The sequence below is a fragment of the Staurois parvus genome, unplaced genomic scaffold (genome assembly GCF_062004578.1).
Source record: "Staurois parvus isolate SC_StPar_1 unplaced genomic scaffold, SC_StPar_1.0 ptg000175l, whole genome shotgun sequence".
In the NCBI taxonomy this organism is placed as follows: domain Eukaryota; kingdom Metazoa; phylum Chordata; class Amphibia; order Anura; family Ranidae; genus Staurois; species Staurois parvus.
Genome location: NW_028317971.1, coordinates 8,371,201 through 8,391,252, shown reverse-complemented (window position 1 = coordinate 8,391,252; position 20,052 = coordinate 8,371,201). Strand labels below are relative to the sequence as shown.

Sequence of the window (20,052 nt, the reverse complement as noted above, 5' to 3'; positions counted from 1 at the left end):
AACAGACATCTTCTCACGTCTAGCATATGGAACGCCTCTTCCCGCGGATTAGCTGGAGCTGTACAGAAGGTAGGCAATACTATTTCCTGCGTACGATGAAAGGATGAGGAGATCTTCGGGAGAAAGCCCAGATCCTAAGGACCATCCGGTCCAGAAAAAACTAAAAAAAAAAAGGTTCGGAAATTGACAGCACCTGGATCTCACTAATCCTTCAAGCTGATGTAATGGTGATTAGAAAAAAAAACAACAAACAGTTTTTAGAACTAAATTTTCGTACCGGCGCCTCCTCTAGGAGCTCAAATGGTTTCTTTGGGAGGCCCTTTAAAACTAAAGACAGATCCCATTTCGGAAAAACTTTAACTGAAGGTGGCCTCGTCCTGGCCAAAGCTTTAAAAAAAAAAAAAAAACCTAATAATTAGAGCTTCCTGGGATAACCTCTTCTCCAGAAAAGCAGATAAAGCTTCTACTTGAGATTTAAGGGTGCTTGCAGCTGGGCCCATCTTCATTCCTTCATGGAGAAATTCCAGGAATGACACGACTCTGTTCACCTGGAAATCCTTCTCTGAACACCAGGAATTATACCCTCTCCATACTTTTCAGATAAATTGCTCTAGTCCTGCTTGAGAGCAAGGTGGCAATAAGATTCTCAGATAGCCCCTTTCTTCTTAGGTGTTCTTCAAGAACCACGCTGTTAGGTTGAATTGCTCCACTTCTGGATGCAGCACCGTCCCCTGGACTAGCAAATCCTTTCTGACCGTCAGTTTCCAGGGGGGTCTGGAGGATAGGTTCCGAAGCGTCGAGAACCAAGGCCTTTTTGGCCAGTAGAGTGCCATCAGGATTAAGTTTGTTGTTTCCGGCTTGAACTTTCGAAGTACTAGAGGAATGAGGTGATGGGGGGGATGTAATTCCAGGGGTGAGCCAACGCATCCAGGCCCAGAGCCTGGTCTTCCCGGTGAAGGGAGGAAAAACACTGGTGCCTTCATGTTTAGGTGGCTTTCAAATAGGTCGACTTGAGGAACACCCCAAGCTTCCGTGATCAGCTGGAACACTCCCTAATTCAAATCACCACTTGGATTCTACTACTTTTTTTCTGCTCAGGAAATCCGCCAGTCGATTTTGCAAGGCTTTTAGGTGAATAGCTGAGAGGGACGCCAAACTCTTTTCTGCCCAAAACAGGATTTCTAGGGCCAAATCCAGGAGACCCCTGCTCCTTGTGCCCCCCTGCCTTGAAATGTAAGCTTCCGCTGTTGTATTGTAATATATACTCCTGCGCCACAGAACAATCCCCACCCCTAAAATTTTAAATGCTGCTGTGCACTAGTGTAAACACCAAATCATAAAAATTATATAATAAACAGCGCAAAACAATACCCAACAAATTTCACATAATAAAGGAATAAAGTGAAAAACTCATTTTGATTTAGTGTCCAAAAAAAAAAAAAAAAAAATTTATAAAATATATATATACACACACACATACACATACACATACACACACACACACACACACACACACACACAAAATATATAAAAAGCTTTTTTCCAACTTCAGAGTGCTTCACCAAACACGAATAAATATGTATTGTGGTTATCCTGTGATAAGTGCTTCCACCATCCATCAGTGAAAAAAAACAACATTAAATCGCACTCACCAGATAATGGCGAATAGTACACCTTTTAGGGATCCTACATCCCCTCTTATAGCCTCCAGACCTCCATTCCACCACACCAGACTAGGATGATTCTTCCACCTCCTTTCTCCAAAACCGCTCCACCGTTGTGCTGTCAGGACCACTTGGTAAAGAGTGAAATTGCAGAGGGAGGAAGAGCAGAACAGTCATATGCCCAAGGTGGATATGAAGGGTAGAGAAGAGGAAAAATACAGGAAAGGACTTGAAGTGTAGTTCTGATGATAGAGGAGATGCAGAAGAGGACAGTAGTACAAGGAAGTCAGAAATCTTCATTACAGAGAGGATTCTGAAGAGATAAAAAGTGTCAGAACAGTGAGGACATTAGAAAATGGAGGAAAAGGACACTATTCGCCATTATCTGGTGAGTGCGATTAATGTTGTTTTTTTCCGCTGTTGTATTGTCTGATAGGACTCGAATGTGCTGCCCTTTCACCGACTAATGAAAGGAAAGACCCAGCTGGATGGCCTTCAATTCCCTCCAGTTGGAAGACTTCCTGGCCTCTGCTTTGGACCACGGGCCCTGTGCCGACTGATCTCCGAAGTGGGCTCCCCACCCCCAAGCACTCAGGTCTGTCGTTAAGTGTTCAACCTTCAGATATGACCATGGCAGGACCCTCTCTAAATTAGATGGATCCCACCACCACCAAAGTGCCCTCTTTACCTTTGGAGTGATCCTTAGAAGTGTGTCCAGCGGATTCAGATATGTCCACTTTCGCAGGATGTCCCCTTGCAGGGGGCAGGAGGTGAATCTGGCCCACTGAACAGCTGGGATGGCGACAGTAAGTAGTCCCAGGATTGAAATGGCCGTTGCATTGCATCGGCTTCAAAGGCCAACTGGATCCTATTTTTTCTTCCGGAAGGAGTATCAGCTGAACAGAATCTATGATATAACCCAGGAACCTTATTCTCTGGGCTGGAATCAGGTTGGATTTTTCCAGGATTTAACAGCCATCCCAAGCTTCTCAGATGAACCTGGAGTCATCTGAAGATCCAACAGCAGCTGCATCCTGGTTTCTGCGAACACGAGTAGATCATCTGCGTATGGCACCACCAAAATCCCCCTCAACATCAGAGGTTCTAGTACTTCCGCTATGACTTTGGTGAACACCCTTGGAGAAGATGACAGGCCGAAGGGTAGAGCTCCGAACTGCAGGTTCCAGATGGACAATCCCAGATTGACCACCAGTCGGAGGAACTTCTGAGAAGATTTAGCTATATGAAGATAAGCGTCCCCCAGATCGACAGTCGCCATGAAGCAACCCAGGGATAGCAGCTTCGTTACTGAAGAAAAAAAAATGTATCCATGTGGAAGTGCTTGCACCAAATGGACCTGTTCAGTAGCTGTAGATTCAAGATTAGACGGAACTTTCCTGAAAGCTTTTGGACTAAAGATGTGCGAGTAGAACCCCCGGCCTTCTTGTTCCCATGGCATCTGAATGATGACCTCCTGCTGCATCAGTTCCTTCAAAAGGGATGTTATAACTGATGCCATATCCTGACACCTTGGGAGGCTGGTCACACAATCTGGTTGGTGGGGTCCGGGAGAACTCCAGGCCGTACCCCTGAGACACGATATTTCTGACGAAGGCACTTGATGTTGCTTCCTCCCATAATGGGGAGAAGGCCTGAAGCCTCTCTCCCACTGGAAGAGAGATGTCATTGGCTCTTGGATGGCCGCTCTGGGGGTCTGAAGAGTACCCCTCCTTTACCCCTATTTCTCTGGAAACGACAACTTTTTTGGGTCTGTTCCTTATTTCTTTGGGCTTGTGAAAAAGGAAAAAAATTATTTCTGATCGGTTGCTTCAGAAAGGAAAGCCTTTTTCTTATCCGCCGTTCTTGTTCTGTCCCCACATGAAGGCGAATGAAGGTATATCTGATAATGGCTGTGTAACTTCCTACCTTCGTATCCAAGCAGTGGAGCAGACCGGACCGGCAGATGTTCAGGTTAGATGGATCCAAACGTATACACGGGAATGAAATCAGCGTGGGTTTATTTGGTCCAAAATACAGCGACAAACAGTGATACAATACTGTAAGGTAGTAGAGGTATTGATGCTGTCCTGTGATATCTTTCCTGAGGTTAACTGCTGGTCAAAAACTGATGCCTTCACAAGCCCAGGGTATTGAATGTCCTGTCACACAGCTATATAGCAGATAAAATGGCTGCAGGAAGTGACCAGAACCAAGGCTTGCCTAAAACCACGCCCAGCAGAGAAAACACTTACTAGCTATAACAGAGGCATGCAGCATGCAAATTCTGGCCAGCAGATGGCAGCAACAGATCAAGACATAGAAACAAACATGGTGAAATAAGAATTGGTGATACAATGCACAGTTAAATAACAAATATGAGGGGAACAGCACACTCCCCGTCTGAAATTCCATAAGGGATTTCACTATGACGAATGTCCATAAAATATAAAACAACCTGTAACAAAGAACATGTTAGAATGCAGTAAACATAACAATATAGTAGATTCCGAGTTGGAATAGAGAAGAACCACGAAGTTCAAGTTCAGGAGAGTTCACCCAGCAGGAATGTTCTCGATGGGTAGTATCAAAATGAGTTCGTTAATTGGCCTTGCGAATATTTTAAGCTCACCCTTTCTGAAGATCTTCAACTCCACTTTACGGACCTTGCCATCCTTGCTAGGAAGAACCTTTGTAATTAGTCCCATAGGCCAGTCAGTCTGTACGATTTGTTGCTCCTTCATCAACACGAGGTCACCTTCTTTTAGGTTTGGTTTGTGGTAGTGTCGGATCAGCAAGACGGTGATATGGTGTTTGCTGGGAATGATGAGAGGATTTTGTTCTGCAACTCCTAGGTGGGCTCGATTCAAACGACCACCAACTCTGAGCAAGCCAAAACTGTCAATAACTGGATTTAAGTTGGCAAGAGGGCTTTTTATTGGAATCTGCTGTTTGTTGTATAAGCACTTCCATTCTACATTGAATTCCTCTTGTTGGACGTGACGTATGAGGGACTCACTATGAGAGATGCTCTCCGCAGAGAAGGGTTTATGGCAGACGTGCCAACCGTGACAATCCTTATCTTTGTGAGTATTGTGATAACATTCCGCAATATGCACTAACCTTGCGATAGTCCTGACGAGTCTCATCCAACTGGAGAAACGTTCAAAGCGCTGGCAACCGAGGCTGGAGGTTTGCTTTGTTCCAGTGACCAATGCACTAACTTCAGCGCGGATTTCTGGATCATTATCCGGATCCTGGATGCTGAAAACTTCCTGTACACATTCGTCCGCCTGTCTTAGCAGAAACTCCGGACCTGTAAGCCAAGTAGAGTTAGTAAAAGAACCTACTGACATAGGTCTAGTGGCATGATCTGCTGGATTAAGTTCGGATGGTACATAGTACCATTGTTCAGGTTTGGAGGACCTCCTGATTCTCTCTATGCGGTTACTGACGTAAACATAAAATCGTCTCGTCTGATTGTAGATGTAACCTAATACGACCTTACTGTCCGTGTAATACTGAACTTCATCTATGTTGACACCTAGTTCTTCTTGTATGAAGTCTGCAATCTCCACTGCTAACACAGTCCCACAGAGTTCAAGTCTGGGAATAGTATGATCAGGCTTGGGGGCTAACTTAGCCTTACCAAAGACGAATCCAACGTGATTTTGCTTGTTGGGTTCTGTGACCTTCAGATAGGCGACCGCTGCTATGGCCTCTGTGGAGGCATCCGAGAACACGTGGAGTTCCTTCTTTACGCTAGAAGTGAGGTTTTAATATAGCATCTTGGGATGTGGATCTCATCCAAAGCACACAAAGATTGCTTCCAGGCTTCCCATTTTTGCTCTTTATCGGAGGGAAGTGGGGTATCCCAATCCTTGATGGTTTCAGAAAGCTGTCTCAGTAGGGATTTACCTTGTATGGCGATGGGTGCTACAAATCCCAGCGGATCAAATAGGCTGTTTACCACTGATAGGACACCACGTTTTGTGAATGGCTTGTCTGCACAACTTATTTGAAAACCGAAGGAGTCAGCCGAGAGATCCCATCTGAGGCCCAAGCTCCTCTGCACAGGTGGACTGTCCAGTCCCAGGTTAATGTCTTTGAATCCAGGTGCATGATCACCTCGCTCGAAGGCTCTCATTACGGTTAGGCTGTTTGAAGCAATTTTGTGTAGTCTAAGTTTAGCTTGGTACAACATATTTTGAGTCCTTTTGAGCAGGTCGATAGCCGCTTCTTCAGTTGGTAGCGATTTGAGCCCATCATCCACGTAGAAGTCTTTTTCCACAAAGTCTTTGGCATCTGTACCATACTCAGATTCCCCCTCTATTGCAGTTCTCCGAAGCCCGTAAGTCGCTACGGCTGGTGAAGGGCTGTTTCCAAACACATGTACCCTCATACGATACTCCATCATCTCTGCGTTAGTGTCATTGTCCTTGTACCACAGAAACCTGAGGAAATTCCGGTGGTCCTCTCGGACTACAAAACAATGGAACATATGTTCAATGTCAGCAGTGATGGCGACAAGCTCTTTCCTGAATCTCATCAGCACTCCGACTAGGTTATTAGTCAGATTAGGACCTGTGAGAAGAATATCGTTAAGAGATACACCTTGATGTTTGGCGCTTGAATCAAAGACAACTCTAATTTGATTAGGTTTTCGTGGATGATATACTCCGAATGAAGGCAAGTACCAGCACTCGTCGTTCTTCCTTAAGGATGAAGCTGGTTCTGCATGGTTGTTACGGAATATTTTATCCATAAAGGCAACGATGTGTTCTCTCATTTCAGGCTTGCTGTTCATGGTACGCTGAAGAGAGTTAAATCTAGACAGAGCTTGTTCCCGGTTGTTCGGGAGTCTTACCCTGGTAGCTCGGAAGGGTAATGGAGAAACCCAGTGATTGGTTTCGTCTTTAAAAAACTCACTGTCCATTATCTTGACAAATTCTCTGTCCTCTACTGACAAGGCTACTTTATCGTCGTCCTTGGTTGTATGAAAGACTGATCTCCCCAAGTTGTTGGCAAAGAGAGGAGTAATGACGTCAGGTAGTTGTACGAGGCCTGGAGACTTCTCTTTCACCTCATAGTGATGAGGACACGGCTTAATGCAAGTTGTGCGTCAATCTGCACGCACGTACGTTTTGAAGGAGTCAATTCCTGGTAGATTTAAGCATACATTTCCTATGATTACCCATCCCAAGTCCAGTCTCTGGGCATATGGCGCATAGTCAGGACCATTACACTGTTGACGCACCTTGTGTACCCTTAGATTGTCTCTGCCGAGCAGGAGTAGAATCTCGGCGTTGATGTCCATAGGTGGGATAACGTTGGCTAGGTGCCTTAGGTGAGGTTGGTGAAATGCAGCTTCTGGGGTAGGAATCTCATCCCTATGGTTGGGTATTTGATCACATTCAATCAGCGTCGGTAAGGGTATTTCCGTATCCCCACTGACAGGAGAAGCGATGAATCCTTGTGCCCTTCTGCCGCTAGTCTCTATGCGACCCGAGCAGGTGTTTAAGGTATAGGGTTCGGATGGTCCCTTTATTCCAAAGGCTTCAAAGAATTTAGGACCTGCTAGCGACCGGTTGCTTTGGTCGTCAATGATGGCATACATTTTTACTGCCTTTTCTGGTAGTCCCTCTGGGTAGACCTTGATTAAGCATATTCGGGCACAACATTTCTCGCACTGGCCCTCCCCACATACATCCAAGCATGAGCAGGAAACAGCAGTCGCTGCATTAGCGTAATTTTGGGGCTCCCCGCCATGACTTGGATCTGGACTGGTGGTGACGGCAGTGGGTGAATCTCTGGAGAGTGGGATTGGGTGCATAGCTGAGGCATGTCTTTCACTATGACACTCCTCACATTCGATGACAGATTTACAGTCCTTAGCCATGTGCTCCAATGAAGCACAGCATCTGAAACATACCCCGAGCTCGGTGAGGATTTTCTTGCGCTCCTGTATGGTTTTGGATCTAAACCCTCTACATTTGTTCAGAGTGTGGTTTTTTATGAATGGGACATTCACGATTGAAGGTCTTATCTCCTGATGAGGTAGTGTACTGTTTACCCGTGGGTACTGCAGGAGATGGTAGGTTAGTCTTTCTAACACTCACGCTGCTCTTGAAGTCTCTGTGTTTATGCACGACGCTTTCATACCTTGGTGATGATGTCGCTGAAGCTGTAGTGTTGAACTCCAGGAAGTCGAGGCTGGGGTCATTCCTCATCTGGGACTGTTCATCGATAAACCTACAGAAGTGAATAAATGGGGGAAAGGTGACGTCATGCTCTCTTTTGTACCTTGAGACTGATGCCGCCCACTTTTCTTGCAGACTGTATGGTAGCTTCACGACAATTGGGTTCACTTCATGAGCTGTATCCAGGTAGCACAGCCCGGACAGACGAGGGTCACCCTTGGCAAGCTCCAGTTCCATAAGCAGATCACTTAAATCCTGAAGCTTCTGGACATCCTTGAGATTGATCCTTGGAACGTTCTGCAGTCTCTTGAATAGGGCCTTCTCTATTGCTTCTGCACTGCCGAAGGTACGTTCGAGTCTCTGCCAGGCGGCAGCGAGACCTGCTTCTGCTTGTCCCATGTAGACAGTTCTGAGGCTCTTGACGCGATTTGTGGAGCCTGGGCCCAGCCATTTGATCAAGAGGTCAAACTCCTGCTCTGCGGTTAGGTTGAGGTTAGCGATAGCGGCCTTGAAGGTTGCCTTCCAAGCTCTGTAGCTCTCTGCACGGTCATCAAATTTTGAGAGACTGGTGTTGATTAGCTCTCTGCTCACCATAAACCTGGCAAACTCAGACATATCTGATTTCTCACTGCTTGTGGCCATGACGACTTGTGATGCCCCTGGGGCGTATGGGCTGCCTGGCGTAAAGGGGTCTTGCTGTAACAACCGTCCTTGAGAGGGCACTTCCGGGTAACGGTTATTAGGTTGCTCGGGTGCTGTGGGTGGCACTGGTACCGCAGGTAGAGCCGACTTGCAGGTTTCAGTGTTCTTGGCTTGGACGGTACTGCAAACTGGGGGTGGCGCAGATAACTGATTCAGTACATAGTCACTGGTGCGATCAACTGGATCATCTATCTCCTGTGGTAGCGAGCAGACTGGATCAAGACCTTGGCTCAATGCTTGCTCAAGTAGTCTTACTTTAGTTAATGCAATTTCCTCCTGCATCTCTGATTCGAAAATCTTTATTCGAGCCTCTGCTTCTGCCCTCTTGGCCTCTGCTTCTGCCTCTGCCCTCTTGGCCTCTGCTTCTGCCTCTGCCCTCTTGGCCTCTGCTCTTGCAAGAGCTTCTTTTTCTGTGAAGGAGCGTCTCGCTTTGGATTGCTCTGCGTTTATGCGGGCCTCTAGTAATCTGTCGCTCAAGGCTGAGCTTCTTGAGCACGATGATTTGTATGACCGAGAGGAATGTTTAGATGAATTTGATCTGTGCGATCTAGTTTCTTGCAAATGCGAGATACGGAGTTCCGCTTTACTTTTAACATCCAGCACCATGACGTCTCTTTGTCTGTCTATTGATTCTGCCTTGCTCAGTTCTGATAGGGCTTCATCGATATTAGAGTCTTTTAGAAAGGTTATATACCTTGTGGACAGTCTCTTGTATCTTTCTTGAGCTGTGTCCAGCCGCCCGATGGCAACTTGTAAACTTGTGGCATCACCTGAGGAGGATTTAAGTCCGGAAATGAGGGAGGAAACTCGTTCCCATTGCTCCTCCAGGTTATCACATAGCTCATCTTTCGTGGTGTGATAATTTTCAATGACCTTTACTGTCGGTTTGAGAGAGCGTCTTGGTCGCACGACTTGTTCTGCTGGAAGTGTGGATTCTGTTCCCTGCCCTTCATAATGATCAGTATCAGGTTGCATTTGCTTTAGCTCATCACTGGGGAACTGTGCAAAGTCCTTTTCGGCCATTTTGACTTAAGGTGCGCTGTCTCTTTAAGAAAATGAACTTTTGAATTGGACGCTGAAAATCGCAGCACGGCTCCGGTAGGGCACGTTGATAAAATTTCTAATATGCTTAGAGTGAATTGCAGGGTTTTGCGGGCCACAACAATGTAAGGAGCGTGCATAAACAGTACTTCTATTATGCGAGCAAAGGTTAATATAGGATGTAAAGAGTGGCTTGGCGAGTTGTGGAGGACTTCCAGGCAAGAGTATAGATACTGCGTATGTGCAGTGCTTCCGCATAGGCTTGTGGAACGTGCACTGTAGCCGGGCAGATTTGCTGCAAGTGGGCCTGTTGCTAGGGAGATTCCTGAGTGTGGTACTGGACTCTGAGGGAATCTGTAGCGGGGTATGGACTTTAAGGCAGTTTTTGACTGTTCTGTCCCCACATGAAGGCGAATGAAGGTATATCTGATAATGGCTGTGTAACTTCCTACCTTCGTATCCAAGCAGTGGAGCAGACCGGACCGGCAGATGTTCAGGTTAGATGGATCCAAACGTATACACGGGAATGAAATCAGCGTGGGTTTATTTGGTCCAAAATACAGCGACAAACAGTGATACAATACTGTAAGGTAGTAGAGGTATTGATGCTGTCCTGTGATATCTTTCCTGAGGCTAACTGCTGGTCAAAAACTGATGCCTTCACAAGCCCAGGGTATTGAATGTCCTGTCACTCAGCTATATAGCAGATAAAATGGCTGCAGGAAGTGACCAGAACCAAGGCTTGCCTAAAACCACACCCAGCAGAGAAAACACTTACTAGCTATAACAGAGGCATGCAGCATGCAAATTCTGGCCAGCAGATGGCAGCAACAGATCAAGACATAGAAACAAACATGGTGAAATAAGAATTGGTGATACAATGCACAGTTAAATAACAAATATGAGGGGAACAGCACAGTTCTATCCAGCACGAACTCCAGATCCGGGCCAAAGAGCAGATCCCCAGAAAGGGGGATTCCACATAACTTCATCTTGGAAGCGGAGTCACCCAACCAGGTCTTGGGCCAGATGGCTCTCCTAGCCGAGCTGACCAACGCCGAAGACCTGACTGTCATTCTAATAGATTCAGCCAATGCGTCAGCCATATACTTCACAGCTTTTAGAAGGACTGGGAACGACTCCAAAAGCTCCCTCCTGGAGGTCCTTGCCTCAACATGATCCCTCAGCTGTTCAAACCAGCACTCCAAATTTTTTGCCACCACCGTGGAGGCCATAGCTGGCTTGAGGTTGGTCAGAGAAGAGTCCCACGCTTTAAGGAGCGAGTCTGCCCTCTTATCAATTGCATCCTTCAGAATACCCATATCCTCAAAAGCCAGGTCCATGCATCTTGAAACCTGTGAGAAGGCCACATCCAACCTCGGTTTCTTGTTCCACACCAGGGACTCATCTTCCTCGAAGGGAAACCACCTTCTTAGGGATTTGGAGAAAAAGGGGCCCCTTTCTGGATCCTTCCATTCTTTGACAGAGTCTGATAAAACCCGATGGACCGGGAAGACTACATTTAGCTTGTCCCAGGCCTTGGTAAATTTTATCGTGGACTGACAGCTGGGCATTCCCCTCTTGGATCTCCAGTGTCATATATATTGCTTTCAGCAGGTCGTCCACCTCCTCCAATGAAAGTTTATATCTGGACAAGTTTGCAACCTGCTCCTCACCATCTTCCTCCAAATCTCTGAGGGATGAAAGGACACTCTCTCTCTCACACAATCTGAGTCTTTGATATCCTTTCGGCCTGAAAAGGACGGTCGAGGTGCTCTGTTGCAAAGGCTGGTAAAGCAACGGCAGTTTATCCAGCAAAGACCGGACTGATCCCAGGGTCTCCGACAATTCCTTTTTCACAGCCGCAAACATTTCACTGCTTTGCTGCGAAGATTCTTCTTTTACTAAATCTGCCACACATGCTTTACAGAGCAGTTTGCGGACATGAATCTCTCAGGGGATTCCTGCAAGACGGACACTTTTTTTTAATTGGCGAGACCCCTTTTGTCTCGACCATGACATGAAACATAGAAAAGGAGCAGGGCAACAGAACTACATCAGGCTCCTGTCTGGCCAGACCCTCCTTCAAAAGAAGAGAGCGGGAGAGGGAAGACTTAGACCAAAAAACCCTAAGTCCCCGAGCCGTGGAGTCACCTCTGTGCCACAGCAGGAGGCTTCCATACCAGGGAAGGCAATGAAACCAAAGTGAAAACACCAAAAGAGCCCACTGTAAGGATAGAGGGCCTCACTGTACCCCCCTTACCTGGGTTAGGCTGGTGCATGATGCGCCTGATTCCACCGCTGCTGCTGGACCCTCAGTTTCCTCCATCCTGCAGACAGCTTGCTGAGACTTGTGGTCCTTTAAAGTTCCTGCTGGTCTCCAGAGCACTGGTGACCCGGAACCAGAAGCACCAGCCGACCTGTTCTCTCCCCCTGCATTCCAGCTGCCGGAAAGAGTTACACCATGCCCCCGCCAGAAGGCCGAGATGGCGTCCCCCGCCAGCCGGATATGCCAGGACCTCCGGAAGCCGTCTGAAGGTTTCCCATGGCCCAGAACCCCAGGAAACCCACTCCCTAAGGGAAAAGAATGCGGCAGGATTCATGCCCCCCCTTGCCTAAGGGGGGGGGCATGAAAAATAAATGTGCTTCATGCGAAAGTACATTTACCCTAAAGTATATGTGAACCTTCACCTTGTAAAACAACCCAGTTTAAAATAAAAATGAAGGACAAAACACGTATAATATATATATATAAATAATTAAAAATATCTTTCTTCCCCCCTTTTTATAAGTGATCACATACCCACTGTCCTCAGTTGCACAATTTGTTAGGGGAGGAGGAATAGCAGCACACTGGTCTTCCCAGTGAAGAATTGTGCAGGTGGGGGGGGGGGGGGTGTCACACAAGCCTGATCACTGCAGAAAAACAATCTGAGTTCTCAGCCAGAAAACTGACCACTGTGCCCTCATTCCCTGTGTGGTCAGTTTTTAAGGGAAAGCAGAGGGACAGGCTGGCAGGGTTACCAGGGATTTCATGCAAAAGGAAACAATATAAAGAATAGGATAGTTTTTCATACATGAACTGCTCTGTGCTAGGTCTATCAAAAACACAACGTAGAAGAGATCACTCCTAATTAACCAGCATCTGCTCTGCTATCTAAGTGTAGAAGGGTGGTACAAGCTGTTTGCCTGTGCCAATCTTTGTCATCCCCCCCCCCCCAATATATACTGTACCTCTAAATGGCCCAACCTTTACAAGTGACTCGACTTGGTCACATGGTTTGGTTTTGCTCTTTTCACCAGGAATAGTCAGTCATTTCCAAGTTCAATGCACACAATTTTGTTTTGTAAACAAAAAGTAGCAGAACATGCAGAGATAGAATCAGTGGAAGCAGTAACACGAAGACACAACCAGTCCTAGCTAGTAGGTCAAGTTGCAGAACACACCAACAATGAGCAATACTCTTCAAACATTGGATGTCAATACAAGAATGCTAAAAACAAAAATTTATAGCAGTATTAAATTAAAATTAAAAGCAAACATTATATTGCAGCTTACCAATTCTTAGATGTGATGGCTGCCTTTTGTTTTTAAGTCGGTTTCTTCTACAGTGAAGGAAATAAGTATTTGATCCCCTGCTGATTTTGAATATTTGCCCACTCACAAAGAAATGATCAGTCTAACAATCGAATGGTAGGTGTATTGTAACACTGAGACAGAATAGCAAGAAAAAATTCAATAGAATTACATGTCTAACAAATTATGCACTGATTTGCATGTTCATGAGGGAAATACTTATTTGTTCCCCTATCATTCAGAAGGATTTCTGGCTACCAGGTGTCTTTCATACAGGCAAACATTCAAAATCAGCAGGGGATCAAATACTTATTTCCTTCACTGTATTTTCATCTTGTGATTTGGCCAGTATGTCTCTTTTTCAAAATAAAAAGTTATCTTGCAAATGTATCCAATTACAAGGATGACACAAACCAATAACACTGGCAGGGGTTCTTACAATGCTCAGCTTTTATTTATATAAAACATTTATCGTAAAAGGAAAAAAAAAACCTGTTTCTGTAACTGCTTTTAAAGCAATAGCAGAAGTTTGGCTTTTATTTGTTAGTGTATTTAAATCTGCTAGTACATCTAACACTCCCCTACCCACAGACTAACAAAGCTGCTGTTCAACGGTGCCCCTGGTACTCACTAATCCAGAATGGGGGCACCCTAATACAGGTGTTACTGGCCAGATCACCAGGTGAAAACAGTTGGAAAAAAAGCATAAAAAAAAAAAAAAAGAAAAATTAATGCAGCCACCACATCAAATGATTGGCAAGATGCAATGTACTATATTTTTGTTTGGTACAGCTTTAAAAGGAACTGGTACATATACAGGTATTTTAATCTTAGAAAACATATTTCCAACCAGGACGTTTGCATTACCTGAAACTACTGATGGCTCCAGCACTAGATCATATAAAAAGTAAAAAAAAAAAAATAAAAAAAAAAGCTATTTTTTTTTTGGAGTCCGTAAAGCACTGCTGATCGCTGGTGCTATGCAGGTCTTTTACAGACTGCTAGTGTCATCTCCTTGTACACCATACAGGCAGACAGCTTTACACTGACAGGAAGACTCAATGAACCACGACAGCACTGTGGTAGTTCAATGAGAACTACAAGCCGACGTTTACAACGGATGTTGGTACTTGTAGTTCATGCATTCACAGAATTCTGTGAATGAATGAAGTGGCTGTGTGGGGGGAGCCCACAACTTATACAGGAAACCTCTCTCCGTACTGCTGTCACAGGGAGAGAGGACAGCAGCTGCAGCAGTGGGAACATGTTGCATGTTCTACCCTAAAAACGGGTAGAACATGTAACATGTCCACAAAAGGTAAACTTATCCTTTAAAGTACTTCTGTAATTACCAATTGTGGAAATATTTCTTACTTTTTCATACAAGTTCATGGTACAGCAGGCACATATCAGGAATATGAAATGTTGAGTTAAAATATTCTTTAAAAAAAAAAAAAAAAGTGGACCATTTACAGAAGTGACACACATAATGGCATTTCTTTTTGTTGCTATTCAAATGCCATAATTTTAACATGGTGAACTGCAGGGTTTAAATAATAGTCTAAAAATCACCCTTATAAAATTGAAAGCTTGAAAAATTGGGTATTCTACAAAGCTCAAGAATAATGAAAATGGCGTGGTTGCCCATAACAAGCAGATTCTAGCTGCCATGTCTCTACAGCTGGTTTGAACATTAAAAAACACAAATTTATAGGATTGCATCCCTTGCTGTTGAATTAATATACTGCAAAAAGGGATTACACTGTACAAACCGTGCACAAAATATTTTGGCAATGTTTGAGAGAAAAAAAAAAAATAAAAGATCTGAACTTCTAAATTCAATTGTTACTGTCCCTGCTCATTCGGGGAAGCACATACATTTCTTAAATGAATCTGGCTGGAGATGGGCATTAAAAATGTACCCGTTGTTTTAGTCAGGGACAAGATTAAACAAAGGGCACATTTTCAGTATCCTCTCTCTGTTCTACCTAGTACGAATTCAAGTTAGGTTTTAAGAATATAATTGTAACACACAATTCTACAACATAATCTGCTAAACATTTTCAGGTAAATTGTTCAGACATGCTTGTGCCCACCAAAAAAACAGCAATATTCTTTTTGGCAAAAGTCTCAAACAGTTTTGTTCCGTAAAGAGCGAATGCTGTAGCGTAATAAACCATAGCAACCAATTCGAGCTCATTCCATTGAAGTGACAAACAGGCAGCTGATAGGTAGATGGCATCCCCTTTGCAGACAAATGTAGAGCTAGCCAGGGAAGCGGCTGTGATAGTGTTGGCTGTGATGCGCTAGTCCCTGACATCCCCTACTCCCCATCCTAGGTGCTTGTATGTGACATCACATGGGATGAACAGGAGGGGAAGAGGGGCTGGCGAGAAACAGCGAGCCAGAAATGGACTGATCACAGCAGCTTTCCTGCCATTCTCTGCATATGAAGGAAACTCTGCTACTGTAATGTGCCCTGTTGCATGTACCATGCACTGTGCCCTGATGTGTGCCCCATAATGTGCCCTGTATCCATGTCATGTGCCTTGCTGTGTATGCTAGAATGTGCCCTGTACCCATGTTGTTATCTGCCTTGCTGTGTACACTATAATATGGCCTGCTTCCACGTAATGTGTCCTGCTGAACCTCATGTTGTGTGCCCTCCTATCTCAAGTTGGACCCAGAATTGAGCACCCTATTCAACATCAGCTACAGAATCACCAAAAAGTTTGGCCAAGAATTGTGGGAAAGGAGAGCAGCAACCAATAAAGCCCCTTTCACACTGGCTAACTCCACCAGCAGATCCACTTGCTCAGCAATGATTCTGTCCGTTGGTCCCCGCTGCAGATGACAGGTCCATGTCTGCTCTGCTTATGCAAAGCAAACATGGACACTGCTCGCTGTCCTCTATAGTCAGTCAAATGTAAACAGACAGCCTGTCCGTTTACACCGACTGAAATCCAATCAGCTAGATGGATAAGGAACAGATCCCCATCAATCTGTTAGCAGCTAGAACTGGATCGAATGTACAGGGGGGGGGGGGGGATGTGCAAACTATCACATGTCCATTTACATTCGCCACTCCATAGAGGGCAATGGATGGCCAGATTGTGTCTGCCTGAAAAATGAACAGGCAAACCGGTCAGTCCACCCGTGTGAAAGGAGACGAATGATTGAATCAGTTATATTTTTACTTGACATAGTAAAAGGTTATATCAAGAGTTGACGACCAATGTGTTTAGGAGGCAACACCTTAATTCTCACAGACCCTTTATTGTGACACATAGAAAGTCATATGGACCAGTCTCTACAGCATGGTGTGCTCATCTTTTTCTCTTCACATGTCGACACTTCCAGGAATGTTATTGGGACTTTACCAGATAAAAGTAAACACTGTATCACTCAATTTAGATGGAATTTCCACCAAGTTCTGGGTCCAGTACTCCACCAGGCAAATCCTGGAAAACACACTGGCTAGGCAGATGACGAAACTACAATTCCCAGCAAGCTGTATAAGGGCCCAATCACATGGGCAGAAATAAAACCCACTGTGTTCAGATGCACACACTGCACAGTTCTAAACACCGCACTACAGTAATCAATGAGCCAATACACACATACACAACTTCGTCTACATACGCAAATGTGCACCGTGTTTAGCCACACACACAAAAACAGTAGGACACAGCTGCATCCAGGGCCACACGGATCCGCAGATTTTACACTTGCATGTGCATAAATGTGCCTAAATGTGTATACACTTACGTGTAGTCATTCATTTCAAACAAAAGAACTACTGTACTGTAGATGCGGATTTTATGCAGAATCTTCTCCTGGCTCTGCCAGCAAGAGCCTACATTTTGTGCAGAAATTATGCCTATGTGAATGAGCTCTAAGATACTGCACTTTACTGATCACCTTCTGGAGCTCAAGTGATTAAATCAGAAGCAGACCGATATAAAGAATAATAAATAATGAGAAGCACACCTGATACACTATAATAATAAATACGAAGTACAGAATAATAATACATCAGGTGTACAGACACTATAATAAATGAAAAATACACCTAATACACTATAATAAATAATAAATGAGAAGTACAGACAAATAGTACATCAAGTGTATAACCACACTAACAAATGAGAAGTACACCTAATATACTAGAATAATAAATAAGAAGTACAAATAATAATACTACTGTTAATAATACAACATCAGGTGTACAGACACGCTATAATAAATGAGAAGTGCACCTGATACACTTTAATAATAATAAATGAGAACTACAGACAAATAGTACATCAGGTGTACAACCACACTATAACAAAAGAGAAGTACACCTAATATACTATAATAATAAATTAGAAGTACAGACATAATACTACATCAGGTGTACAGACAAGCTATAATAAATGAGAAGTGCACCTGATACACTTTAATAATAATAAATGAGAACTACAGACAAATTGTACATCAGGTGTACAACCACACTATAACAAATGAGAAGTACACCTGATAAAAACTATAATAATAATAATAATAATAATAATAAATAATAATAATAGAGAAGTAGATATAAAATATTATTATTACTACATCAGGTGTACAGACAAGCTATAATAAATGAGAAGTGCACCTGATAAACTTTATTAATAATAATAATAAATGAGAAGTACAGACTAATATTAGTAGTAGTAGTAGTCTGTACTTCTCGATTATTATTTTAGTGTATTATGTGTACTTCTCATTTATTATAGTATCTGTACACCTGATGTAGTAGTATTATTACTACTACTACATTAGGTGTACAGACACTATAATAAATGAGAAGTACAGACTAATAATACTACTACATCATTAGGTGTACAGACACATAATAAATGAGAAGAACACCTAATACACTATAATAACAATAAATGAGAAGTACAGACTAATAATATTATTAGTAGTATTAGTAGTCTGTACTTCTCATTTATTATTGTCTATTAGGTGTACTCATTTATTATAAAGTGACTGTACATCTGATGTATTATTATTAGTCTGTACTTCTAATTTATTATTTTAGTGCATTATGTGTACTTCTCATTTATTATTGTGTGGATGTACACCTAATGTATTTTGTACATCTCTATTATTATTATGTCATGCTTCTCATTTATTATAGTGTCTGTACACCTGATGTAATAGTATTATTATAGACACTATAATAAATGAGAAGTACAGACTAATAACAACTACTACTACTACTACTACTACATCAGGTGTACAGACACAATAATAAATGAGAAGCATGACATAATAATAATAATAATAGAGAAGTACAAAATACATTAGGTGTACAACCACACAATAAATGAGAAGTACAGACAAATAATAAAAATAATACATCAGGTGTACAGACTTTATAACAAATGAGAAGTACACCTCTAATACACTATAATAATAATAATAATAATAAATGAGAAGTGCAGACAAGTAATGGTAGTAATAATAATACATCATCAGGTGTACAGACACAGCACAATGAGAAGGACACCTGACAGTACAATGAGAAGGACACACAGTACAATGAGAAGGACACACAGTACAATGAGAAGGACACACAGTACAATGAGAAGGACACACACACAGTACAATGAGAAGGACACACAGTACAATGAGAAGGACACACAGTACAACGAGAAGGACACACACACAGTACAACGAGAAGTACACACCACACAGTACAACGAGAAGTACACACCACACAGTACAATGAGAAGTACACACCACACAGTACAATGAGAAGTACACACCACACAGTACAATGAGAAGTACACACCACACAGTACAACGAGAAGTACACACCACACAGTACAACGAGAAGTACACACCACACAGTACAACGAGAAGTACACACCACACAGTACAATGAGAAGTACACACACACAGTACAATGAGAAGTACACACAGTACAATGAGAAGTACACACCACACAGTACAATGAGAAGTACACACCACACAGTACAATGAGAAGTACACACACACAGTACAATGAGAAGTACACACAGTAGTATGACAATAATTTGGTACATGGCTGAGCTGAGGCGTCCACCTGAGGAGAAGCACACAAGCGGAGTACAGGTTGTGGCCCACCTGATGTGATCACACAGAGCCGCCCATGGAAGGTGTAGGTAGGTCGGTCCTCCGGTGAGTGTGCTCTTCACCCCCCACCACTCCTCTAGGAGATACCCCACTATAGAAAGGCAAGGAAAGTATTTCGGTATATTCCAGGCAGACATGAAACAGGTGCTCTTACCGAACGTGTCGTGGGTATACCTCCTCCGCCGGGTGTACTCTCCATCTGTAGACATGATAGACGGCCAGCAGCTAACTACGAGCACACACGCTGCTGCTCTCCGGGATTAATTGGGTGTAGTGCGCATGCGCATGTATTTGTAGCTGGGGTTAGTTGGGAAGGTGTGCGGTGCGTTAGTGATAGAGCAGCATGGAAAACCGATCAGGATGGATGAGGATCTCGATGTGTGTACTTTCCGGTCATGGTAGGGTCCCTGACTGCACAGTGTATAGTCCCATGTGACCCTGTACATCCAGGACGGAGCCCCTCTCCTCCAGTCATCTGGCTCCTGTAGTCCTGTGTTGGAGGCACTAGCTTCTGCTAGGAGGTATGGGATGAATTTTCTGGTGTCATTTGGGAGAGGGCACAGCTTCTCGGCTGTCCTCGTCTTTATTTCCTTTTTGTTCTACTTGCAGAGCTTTCAACACAATGCTTCAATTTTATTTATTGAACTCAATTATAAAACCTATATGTCCTCAGAATCAGGGGTGTACCTATAGGAGTCACAATTGTGACCCTGCTCCCATG

The 20,052-nt window shown here is 43.8% G+C and overlaps 1 protein-coding gene across 1 annotated transcript in view; it reads right to left on the bottom strand.

Moving 5' to 3' along the window:
• Window positions 1-19,801, bottom strand: part of LOC149462408 (uncharacterized) — a 138,507-nt gene extending 118,706 nt beyond the window's left edge. Inside the window, exon 1 of the mRNA XM_089676913.1 lies at window positions 19,486-19,801. Coding sequence (XP_089533039.1) covers window positions 19,486-19,540 — 55 coding nt within the window. The 5' untranslated portion in view covers window positions 19,541-19,801. The remainder of the gene's footprint in view (window positions 1-19,485) is intronic.
• Between the last annotated feature and the right edge of the window lie 251 nt (window positions 19,802-20,052).